This window comes from Suncus etruscus, chromosome 8 (assembly GCF_024139225.1).
Source record: "Suncus etruscus isolate mSunEtr1 chromosome 8, mSunEtr1.pri.cur, whole genome shotgun sequence".
NCBI classification, from domain to species: Eukaryota; Metazoa; Chordata; class Mammalia; order Eulipotyphla; family Soricidae; genus Suncus; species Suncus etruscus.
This window is the reverse complement of record NC_064855.1, coordinates 65906306-65918497: the sequence shown is the minus strand read 5'-3', so window position 1 is coordinate 65918497 and position 12192 is coordinate 65906306. Positions and strand designations below refer to the sequence as shown.

General features: G+C 46.0%; 1 protein-coding gene across 1 annotated transcript in view; it reads left to right on the top strand.

The window, feature by feature from the left end:
* The window catches only part of COG3 (component of oligomeric golgi complex 3), an 80251-nt gene extending 77914 nt beyond the window's left edge, over positions 1–2337 (top strand). The window contains exon 23 of the mRNA XM_049778769.1: positions 564–2337. Coding sequence (XP_049634726.1) covers positions 564–593 — 30 coding nt within the window. The 3' untranslated portion in view covers positions 594–2337. The remainder of the gene's footprint in view (positions 1–563) is intronic.
* The last annotated feature ends 9855 nt before the right edge of the window (positions 2338–12192 follow it).

Here is a 12192-nt window from a genome sequence, read left to right as displayed (position 1 = left end):
ATCCTAATATGAAACCTGCTCCTTGAGCCGTCTCCCATCATTTCTGATCAATGATATCAGAAAGAAGATAGATCAGAAGGATAGGGAGATATAGTGCAAAGGTTAAGTCCTTGGCTTCACACAGTCAGCACCATTTCTATCTCTAGCACCACCTATGCTGCACTAGTTCCCATCAGTGTCATCCCTGAGCACAGAGCCTGGAGGATCTAATTGTGACTCAGTTTACACACACACACACACAAAACACACACACACACCACCCTCTCACTGTAATTAATGACTTGAGCACAGAGTCAGAAGTAGGCCCTCCAGACATACACACACATTCTGGTATGACACAACAGAACCCTGACACACACCCATACACACAGTCTGGTGACCCAGCACACCTCCAGACATATACACACACACACAGACCACCAGAGTAGGCCCTGGTGTGATCTCACACACAACCAGGCACACACCAGCCTCTCACTTTATATTTGTTTTGATTTGAAAGATCTTCACTGCTTTAGAATGTCCTTCCAGCACTGAACTAATGCAGCCTCTCACTTCATTTTCAGGTGAATGTCCTTCTGTCAGCATCTAATTAAACAGACCATTGACATGGTGCGTCTATGGACCATCTGGTGGGGGTGGCCGGAGGGGTTGGAGGGTCGCTGAGTTCTTGCGTGGGTGCTTGTCCCCAAGAAGCGCACTCATGTGCTGCCCAGTACTGACTGGAGAGTGGAATTGGAGTCACACCTAGAGAGATTGGGTGTTCCCTTTGAAAAACATTAGAATGCCAAAGATTCATAGTCTCTGAGTGATGATGACTGCCTTGTTGAAATATTTGCAAGAAACACCCAGTTTTAAACCATATGTAGGCCCACAGTGAGGTGGTTCTGACCAACAGATGTGCAATGAAAATAGGTTAGGTGCATAGAGAAGAATTGTTATACAAACACAGAACTTGTTAGAAAGCTTCTAAGAGCAAAGTTTGCCCGAGCGTGAAATAGAGCAGCTCTTTTAACCACAAAGCATTCCATCGTGACTATTACTATTCTTTTTTTACTTCCAGAAATGTCATTTTTCCCACTCTATTTAATGAGATGTTTCTCCTCACCTTTTGAAGTTTGAAATAGATAGGGTACTTCTGGGAATTCTGCTTTCTTGGGAATTTGGGTGTTACCTTGCTGTGGGGTTGATATTAGGCTGTTTCCAATGCTAGGCCCTTGTGTAGAAACCTGACTCTATATTCCTTAAAGCACTTATAGCAAGAATATTCAAAAGTTCAGGGCCACTGTCTCACACTGTACACATGAGCGCCTGTGTTGAGAATCCTCAGCGTACAGTAGTCAGTTGTGACTGAGAGATACCAGTTAAAGTGTCATAAGTCAGGGACTTGAGGAGAGGCAGTAGCCTGATGAACAGCGAACCTCATGCATGAAGGTTAGAGTCATCAGCCTCTTGCCTTCTGCCTCCTGCCTTCATTCGAATGGTTCCTTGGAAAGGAGATGCTTTCCCGCCCTGTTCATATGGTGTCTGTGATGTGTTCCAGCCTTGTGGCTCTTTCTCTAGCCCAGCAGAGCTCTGAGGACTGAGACATTGTGCCCCTCAAACCACCCACAATGGCAGGGAGCATCACAGGTGTGTACTCTGCCAATACCTCATTCCTCATGGGATGCTTTGATGGAGTAAATGCCTGTTATTTGGTTCCAAAGGAATTTGGAGTATTTCAGACTCCAGTATAGTAGACATGAGCCCAAGGAGGACTGGGCAGTGTTGCCTATACACCAGGAAGTGCCACCTCCAGTGACTTGGCCTGCCTGGGCTCTGTACAAAGTCTGTTTTAACTTGTGATGGTGTTGAAGAGGGTCCATACTCATTCTTTGACATGAATGAATTTGGAAGATTGTACCTATTTCCACTGACTTTTAAACACACGTTTGATGAACTAAAACACCCAGTTTGTGTATTATATGTACATTTGATTTTTAATAGCCTTTCCACCGAAAGAAATAAAGGCATGATTAATGTATAATTCTATGATTGATTTAATTGATGTACAGTACAGAGTGTATTATTAAGAGTAAAAAATTTGACAGCACAAATTCTTGTGTTTTGAATGTTATTTCTGAAACACTGAAATACTTTACGAAGTGCTGAGTAGGTACTAGTGATCCAACTTGTTTGCTAAATGAATATCTGTTTAAATCTGTACAGTTCAAGTGTTCACTTATACATAGTGTACATACTTTGAAATAATTAATTTAAAATGCTTTATATTATTTGCTAGAAATTGCTGTTTTTAATAAATGTGAATTTTTAAAAAATAAAGTTTTTTTGCTTCCTATACTTATAAGTGTGGATTTTCCTTATGTCTTTTAATTGGTATTTTTGAGATAAATTACAGATTCCTAAGTAGTTCTAAGAAATAAAACAGAAATCCCTGTACTTAGGCTCAGTTTCTCCAAGCAGAAACAGAACTGTAACACACCACCACAATTAGAAAGTTAACATTGATACACTCCACTATTCTTCCGCAAAATTCTCCAGTTTTATTGAGTTATTTGAATTCTTTTGGTGAGCCTGATTATTTTAGATATTTTGGAAGCCGGAGAGATTATAGCAGTGAGGTGCTTTCCTTGCATGCAGCCAACCTGGATTTGACCCCTGGTACCCATATTGTCTCCCTAAGCACTATCAGGAGTGATTTCTGAGCTTAAAACCAAGAGTAAGTCCTGAGTACTAATGGGTATGACCACTCTCCCAAAATTGTCTATTTCATAACATCTTAGTGACTCATTAGTTGAAATATAATTTAACTTTCTTTTATTGCAAAACTTCCATATTTCCGGAATACTACCAACACTAATTATTGTTAAATTAAATAGTAGCAATAAAGAAATTTTTGTTTTTCCCTTGGTTAGTAGCATATCTTTATATTTTGCTTCTGCTACTGCTAGTAATAGAGATGTCTTTTTTTTTTTTTTTTTTCCCCCACTTTTGGGTCACACCCGGCAGTGCTCAGGGGTTATTCCTGGCTCTACGCTCAGAAATCACTCCTGGCAGGCTTAGGGGACCATATGGGATGTCGGGATTCGAACCACTGTCCTTCTGCATCTAAGGCAAATGTCTTACTGCTATGCTATCTCTCAGGCTCCCTATAGAGATGTCTTTTAGCCTCCGGTGGTGGTCCAGCCCTGTTTGCCACGCCCAGTGCTAGGACTGTGTGTCGGTGGGCCTTGGAGTACCGTTGGTGTCAAGCTCAGGGCTTTGCAGCACGCATTCTACCACTTCAGCTATTTCCTTGACCCCTTAGTTCTGAACTTCAGTTCTGAAAGGAGCAAATTGTTAAAAGAATCTGAGGAGATTACCTGAGAATACTTTTTACTTCTCAGAGAATGCTTCATTACTTTCAACCTAAAGCATTTTCTCCTGATGGTGATTCTTCCATTGATTCTCCCTCAGCTTCTGGAAGCTTGGTAGGACATTGGTATAGTAGGGGGATTTCTGAATTAGTGATGCTTATTTAAATGTGTTTACTAGATCCTAAGTGCATTCTGGGTTGGCAAGTTCTATTTTTATATATTCATTTTGGAAACAGGTTTTAATTTTAACTTTTTTTTTCTGGTCAGAAGAGTATAATTTTACTATTAGACAATTATTTCCGTAGCCTTTAAGTAATACCACAAAATGCACATTAGTTATAATGAACTCTTAAGGAGGGGGTCATTGGTGGTGGGAATGTTGCACTTGTAACGGTGGGGTATTCCGTTTATGACTTTATGACTGAAACCGAACTACGAACATGCTTGTAATCATGGTGCTTAAATAAAGGTTTATATTAAAAAAACTGCTATGAAATGTTTAGCATATAGGTTTTGTGTGTGTGTGTGTGTGTGTGTGTGTGTGTGTTTTCTTCATTTATTTTTTTCCTTTGTTTATTTTAAAATATTTCTTCGGCACTTTTTCACAGTCTTAAGTGCAGTCAGGCAGATTTTAGTGATCACTATAAATATAGACCTGCATTCGCAGAATTATTTGTCCAGCTTTCTCTATTAAATTCATAGGACCTAGCAATTGGCAGAGTACATTCAAGTCCATGGAACTTTTGCCAAGATAGACATATGTTGTATTATAAAACTGATAACAAAACAAAACGCAAAACAAACTTGACTGAGAGCTGAGATTCTCTATTGGAGGAGCCTGCTCTGGTGAATGTCACAGCGTCACAGGCATTTGGGTTCTAATGAGCAGTGTGTTAGTGTGGAGACATCATTAACTTCTAGTTTATATCGGAAAGTGCTAAATATCCTATGGTGTACAGAATAGTCCCCCACAATTAAGCAGCCCCAATTATTAGTAGTATAGAGTTTTGGAAACCCTACTTATACAGTAACCCTTTAGGCCCCCAACCCCCCAGCACTTGCAGTTCCCTAGATTTGAGTTAGTTGTCCTCAACCCTGGCATTTATTTCACTTGTTTTCTGCCTTCTGATTCAGATCACCAGCTGCATGGGGCATGCACTTTGCTGCTGACTACTTACTGCCTCGAAACACAGGCAGACTCACAGACACCAGACACTTCCAAATCATACACATGTATACACACAGACTCACACATAACATTCATGAAGAATGACTCAAGCTCGGGAAGGGGACTGTTGCACTGGAGGCTAAGAGTACACAGAACCTCTGCCCTCTAACCTTCAGAGAAAGGTCTTGCCTGGTCTTTGTTTTGCTTTTGGGGGGGGGGGGAAACCATATAGGATGCCTGGGATCAAACCTGGGTTGACCACTTGCAAGGCAAGACTTTACCTGCTGTACTATCTCCTTGTCTTTGGCCTGGCCTTTGAGCAGACAAGAGATGCATTTTCATGGCTCAGTGCCCAGTTATGTTCTCACACTCAGTGTGGCAACAGGATTGGTGTAGAAGTGAGGTGGCAGGCAGGGGCTATTAGGTGTCAGAATTTTTCTCAGTGGCTGGCTATCCATCTAGTTGGCTCTTTGCCATCCTCCTTCCCAGCCTATGAGGTCTTCACCTTTATTGTCTTGTAAAGAGAGTCCCTGGGCTGGTGTTATTCTGTCCAGCCTTTGACTACCCCACCACAGAGCAGCCATTATGAGAGAAGCTTGAAATATGAATTTCAGGGAGAAATTTGGTGCCATTTCAATATTACCAACATGTTCCAGCACCAAAAACTACAGAACCATCTGTGTGCAGCCTGTGCAAGTAATGGAATCATGCAAGCAGGTTTTGTGTAAGGTCAGGGAGAGAAAATAACGGATCAAAATCTGAATATGTAGGAAAGTGCACTGCCCAGTTCCTCTGGGTATCCTCAATGAAAATTGAATTGAGGGTGAGCTGTGGACTCTGATGGTTCAGGTCAGAGGACTGGGTCACAGCAGGCCCTGCTCATCCAGGGCTTCATGACGTAAAGCAGTGACGTCAATCAAGGGCTGATTCCACACCCTACATGCCTTCGAAGTTCTGAGATAGCCACAAGCTGTGGGAGACTGGTTTGTGGCCAAGACTGACTTGGGAGTATTTTCCTTCCAGTGCCTGCTAAGGAAGGAGATCCCCAGGGCTGCTCCTCCAGGACCTTTAAATCTCACCATCTCCCTACAAGGAACAGGGCTTTAGCTGATGATACAGTTAGCCAAGAAGGCGTCACAAACAGTGGCTGTGACTCATATACCAATACTGTTGCTCCAGCAACTCTAGTTTTCCCCAATGATTCTGTTTGGGGCCATGATAAGACTGCCCTGTGGTATAAGGTGTGCAGGAAAGCAAAGTGTGGTGAGGAGTCAGCATTCACAGTGGGGAATGGGCAGTTGACACACTGAGCCCAGGAAAGAGACTTTCTTTCTTTTTTTTTTTTTTTTTTTTTTTGGTTTTTGGGTCACACCTGGCAGTGCTCAGGGGTTATTCCTGGCTCCAGGCTCAGAAATTGCTCCTGGTAGGCACAGGGGACCATATGGGGCGCCGGGATTCGAACCAATGACCTCCTGCATGAAAGGCAAACGCCTTACCTCCATGCTATCTCTCCGGCCCCCGAAAGAGACTTTCTTTACCGTCTTGTGTAGAGAGGTCAAGTTGCAGCTTGTGGATGTGTGGAAGTATACTGTAGAGGACTGTCCAAGTGTGTGTGATAGGCACACTGTAAATAGCTATTCGGGGACATGGGAAAAGCACATTGTAGAGGTTTTTAAGGAACATGCTAAGATCCTATAGTCTACCCTTGAGATCCTATCCAAGTATGTGTGAATGGCACACTAGAGGATGGCCCAACTACCAATCTCTGCTTTTTAATCTTTTGGGGGGAAGGGGAGTACATATATCTGTGCTCAGGACTTACTCCTGGTTTTGAACTCAGCGATCACTCCTGGTGGACCCAGGGAACCATATGGGTTGGCAGAAATTGAACCTAGGTCAACTGCATGCAAGTGCCCTACACTTTGTACTGTTGTTCTTGCCCACAGCATCCTTTTAATCCCTGATTGTCCCTCTTCTTATCAAGCTTCCATTGGAGTCCTGTTTTCAAGGCACATCCCATCCTACTTATCACATGGGATTACATCCTCCATGTCATGTGGGGAGAATAGTCACATGAACAGAAATGTCTAGAAAACATCTCAGAGCAACTCATGCTGCAGAACATGGTGGCAGAGAGGGTGTCACTTGGCCCCTGCATTAAGCTTTATGATCTGCTAGTAGAAACAATCCCAACCCCTACACCTGTCCTGCCCCCCACCCCTGGGCCTTTCTATTTAACTTAGCCTATTGGGTTGGTGACCAAAAGGGGTCTTGGCAGTTGGCTGCTGGTTTGAGAGGAGCCTGACCTCTTAGGATACTGGTTCTAGGTTACAAGGGAAGAAACTGAGGCATAAACTTTTCCTGAGGTCACACAGTGAATGATGGACACTGCTAGGCTTGGGGACAGTCTGTGTCATTAGTCAATGCAAGTACTGCAAGGACCAAACAATTCTCAAGCAATAGCTGGGAGAGAACTCAATGGACTGAGTGCAGCCTTGCAGGACGGAAGCTTGGGTTCCATCTACTGAACCACAGGGTCCTGAGCACTGCTGGGAGCAATTCCCGAGCAATGAATAATCTGGTACAACCACTGAGCATCCAGCCCCGCAAAAGAAGTTTTCAGTTGCTGGAGAAACAGTACAGAGGATAGGGCACTTGCCTTGAACATGGCTGACCCTGGTATTGATTCCTAGTATCACAACTTAGCTGTGCTCAGGGGTTACTTCTGGAGTCATCGCTGAGCACAGAGCCAGGAGTAATCCCTGAGCACAGCTGAGTGTGAGACCTTCCTCCCACGTCCCCCAACCCCTTGCAAAGTAAGTTCTCACGCAAGGGAAGCAGAGGGAAAACAACAGTGAGTGAGTAACATGTATTGGTTACAGAGGACATAAATTTCTAACGTCTGAAATTACCTGCCCCCAACCTCCCAGGTTCTGCCTGCCCCCGTGGAAGCATGTTTGTTGCTTTGTTGGCCACTGAATTGAGAGGGGTTCCCAGATTACAAAGCAACCTTCAAATGGGATGAGTGTTTCTGGATCAGTGCAGGCATGGACACCCACTTGTTGCTCACAAACACCTCCTGCTGGGCGTTTGTGAAGAGTTCCAAGTCAGCCATGCTCAGGACGTTCAGAAGCTGACTGATCTTCCCCAGAAGGATCTGGATCTTCTGTGCTAGTGAGCTGACCTCCACCTCGAGAATGTCTGTCTCCTTCATCGTTTTCAGCTCTTCCGGAGCCAGAGGCTGCAGGAGTTCACAGGAGCCCAGATAAGGCCACACGTGTGATCCAGGAGGGCTGCCCTGTGCCCATGACTAGGTTTGGCCTGCAGTGTCTCTTTTCAGGGCTCATCTGTGTCCCTGACACGCTGTGCTGCTTTACAAACCCCTTTCCTGGGCCTGGGTCTGCACTCTGCTCACCCCAAACCAGATGGTCATTGGTTCCTGGACTTTGGGGCCTGCTTTCCTGGGGGCTTCCAGCCTGTTTCCCTGGGTCTCCCACCCAGAGGGAGAGGGAGATGACCACTGCCAGGAGGTTGCCCCCTGAGTCTGCTTATGAATTCTACTTCCCCTCTCATTAGGTTTTTGGAGTATATCCAGTTGTCAATGGGGAGGTATCAGTAGGCCACCCCCCTACTTGTGAGGTTCACTCTGAAACAGGGTGAGGGGTCAGAACACTTATAGGTTCAGTTCCTCTGAGGGACAGAGCGACTGAGCTTACGAAGTGTTCTCACACACTTGCCTTTTTGTTATTTTTTTATTCTTAGGTTTAGAGTGACATTTGGAGGCGCTCAAGGTTACTCCTGGTTCTGTGCTTAGTGATCTCTCCTGGCTGATCTTGGGGGCTCAGATAGGGTGCTGGGGATCCAGCTCAGGTTAGCCACATGCAAGACAAGTGCGTAAGTTCTATACTCTCTCCTGGTCTTTAACTTGGTTTTTCAGGTGGTAGTTGGGAAATTGTCCCCTTTGCCCTTTCTTCTTCAGAGGAGGCAGTATGTGAGCCTACATTCACATTGTCCTGTGTGCTCAGAGTATGTCCTAGAGGCAGGCCTGGGGACACTGTCCACTCCCCATTCCTGCCCTTGGAGGGGCAGACAGGGAAATATCACTGGTGCCCAGAAGCCAGATGGATGATAGTATTCTGGCCTTGGGGAAGGATTCTGGGGCTTGGTCCTTAGGCCTTGTGCAACCTGTGTGCAGGGACCCTGGGGAATGCAGGCCTTACCTTGAACTTGGTGCCCAGGTTTAAGCAGATGTGCTGCTTTTGGTGGGTGAAGCAGAAGATGATCTGGCCCTGGTTCTTGATGTGCACTGTGATGTAGTGGTTGACTTGCAGGGAGATGGACTGCACCGGGGGCGCGTGCACGTGGATGCTCAGGTCCCACCAGTTCCAGGCTTTGTGAAACTTGCCTCTGGGGAAGTAGTAGCCCAGGCTGGGGCTCAGGCTCACCCTAGGCCAGGAAAGTGTCAGACAGTTGGGGACCAGGCCCTATCCCATCTGGGGGCCACAGAGGTGTCTGTTTCTACCCCAGTTCTCTCCTTCCTCTTCCTCTTCCCTCTCCTTCCTTTTCCTCCTCTCTTTTCTCTCCTCCCCTCTATCCCTTCTCCCCTCTTTTGTCCCCTCCTCTTCCTTCCCTTTCTCTTTCCTTCTTCACCAGAGAGCAGCCCACAGAGGTTCTGCTGTGGGATGTTATTTCAGGGTAAGGAAGGCGAACCCAAAATGGGGCCCAGGGCCTGTTTTTTTTTTTTTTTTTCTGTGTTTTCTTCTGCCTGCTCTCTTGTCACAGTTCCATTTCAGGAAGGCTTTCTCTCCTCAAACTTGCCCTCACCCCATTTCCTTTTCTCCCCCTCACCTTCCTGTCCTGGGGAAGAGGCTCTGTCCTAACAGTGCAGGTACCCTATAGGAAGGCCATTCCCTGAACTGCTAGTGCTCCTCCAACTGCCTCCTCTAGTTTCCCCTGGCGGTAAGGGCCTATAGCAGGGCCTTGAACACTGGGTTCTTGGGTCTGGAATTCCCTGCTGCTGGGAGAACTGCACCTGTGTATGAGAATGTGTGTGTGTGTGTGTGTGTGTGTGTGTGTGTGTGTGTGCGCGCGCGCGCGCGCACATGAGTGTGCAAATATGTGAGTGTAAGATTGAGATGTAAAGAACTATTACAGTAAATGTGTGTAAACCTGTGTGTCTGCGTTTTGCTGAGTCTTCAATCCTGAAACAGCCCATCCTGTTATCATCTCAGTTCCTTATTTCACTGGAGAGCAAATGAGGATGGGAGTGTGAGGTGATTGGATAGCGACTGTTCCCCTTGCAAGTGACAGAGTTAGAATCTAAGCCATGTCCAGCTGGGTCCAGAGACTGTGCTTCTTGCACCCTGTACCCTCCAGGGCACTGTACATCCAGGGCATTGTACACCCAGGGCACCTCTTTGGTAGCTAAGACTGGGGGGACAGCTGGGAACATGGGCATCAGGAGAGTCTTATTTCACTGCTGTGTCTGTGAGACTCTCTCTGTCTCTCTCTCACCCTTCTTCTTCTTCTCTCTCTGTCTCTCTGTCTCTCTCTGTCTCTCTGTCTGTCTGTCTGTTTGTCTCTCTCTCTCATTATCAGTCACACTGTCTTCCTCTCTACCTCTAGCCTTCTCTTTTTCTTCTGGGAGCAATCGGTTCAGGATCTTCGAAGGCCCAGTTGGCCTTGACTGTGCAGACCATTGCCTGGAATGAAGCTCCATTCTATGCTAGTGCATCACTGCCTGAGAAAGGTATGCTCTGAGATGAGACTCTGGGCCCTTTAATCCCTGACCAAGGTCACAGTGCTCATAAATCTGGATGGTTTATCCTACTCTACTCCAGGTACCTTGGTCTAGGGACCACCAGCAGATATGCATCAGTTCTTCACCACCCAGACATCCTGATTGTGGGGCTCCTGTATGCTCGTGTTTGTTGCTCCCAACCCCCTAGAGTGTCAGTGTAGAGTGTGGTGCTGAAAGGCCTCTTATGTGCTGCTGTCAACTGGGAGGGAGAGGCCAGTTTACAGTGGCGGAAGTCCTTCCCCCAAGTTTTGATCGTCTTGGTGCTTCCTATTGCCCACAAGGCAAAGTGCTCCTTTACCACTGGGCTCTGGCTGCCCAATCCCATCCCTCTGTACACAGACAAGAGGCTTCATAGATAGTGATGAACACCGGACCAGTACATAACTTCTCTGAGCCTCAGTTTCAACTATAAAATGCAGATAGTATAATAATTGACCCCAATGATTGTTGTAAAGATGACAACTGCCAACTTCAACACCTTTCCTCCACCCTGCCCCCCAGTTCTAACCTTTTCCTGCTCCCAAACAGGCCCAGGCCTTTTCTCCTCCTGAGGTCAGAGATCTGCCCTTGTCTGAGACTTTTAGACTCCAGACTAATGCCAAGAGCAGGAACTTGCAACTTAAGATTTAGAATATCTGGGCCTAGCATTGTATTCTGTTTTGTTTTGCATTGTGGCCACATTCAGAAGTGCTCAGGTTTTACTCTTGGTGCTATGCTCAAAACTGATTCCTGGTCCTTGGATGCTTGAGGAACCATTGTGGTGCTAAGGATTCCACCCAAAGTTGGTAGCATGCAAGGCAAACACCTTGACCACTGTAATATTTCCCTGGATCCTCAAATTGGCACTTCACAATCTAATAATCTTCCCATCTTCAAAGCCACACAGGGCCACAACCTTTCCAAGGTAATACTCACCAGGTTTAACTCAAAAAGACATTGAGATGGAGCCAACCATGTGGTTCCTGTAAGTACAAACTACTGTCTGATCAACTACAGTCTATCCTCCCTCCCATATCTTTATGTGGGGGAAAGGCAGTGACTACACTGAGACTGGGATGTACGCTGGCTCATCACGGTGCCCAGCATTCCACAGCAGTGAGTAGGTGAGGTGTCCACTGAATGAATTCACAGGACTGAGAATGGGAGTCTTCTGGGAGGGAGTCAGGCTGCACTGACCAGGGATCCACCCTGCTTCTTGGTGGACTGTTGGGGCCCCTGACTCAAACTTACCAGACTTCCTGCTTTTCATCATAAAAGGTAGCATGGCCTCTATTGTTGACAAGACCTCGTATAGTGCTTTCCTCATCATCTTCCAGAATGATATATGTCATCCTTTGCTTATTTAAACTGAGAATGAGCATTGCCAGCTTTCCTGATGGGTAACTGGGAATGGTTAAGGAAAAAACTGCTCTTTGGGGTTCCCCAGAAAAGGTAAAGCCTTGGAGAAGACTTAGGTGTCATGGAGTCATGGCTTACTGCTTCCTTCCAGGACACAAATGTATGAGCACAAGGATACTGAATCTGCCCTGATCCATCAGGAAAGATAATCTGGAAGGTGGTCTCATCATCGGGGTAGAGAATGATTTTTCCATCGCCGTAAAGTATCTGGGAGGACTAGACAAGCCCATAAAGAGGCCATAGGGACTGACTTTACAAATTACACACGGTCTTGTCATTAACATGCTGGGAGCCTATCTCCTTCCTCCCTGAAGGTTCACCTTCCTCCTATCATGAACCTACCCATCCCTACCCCATACCATACACCATCCCCCACAATCATAGCCCCAACCTTTCCCCACTACACCATCATGACACCCAACACTTGCCCATATTTACCAACTTTTAGGAGAATCTGTATAGGAAACCTGGAG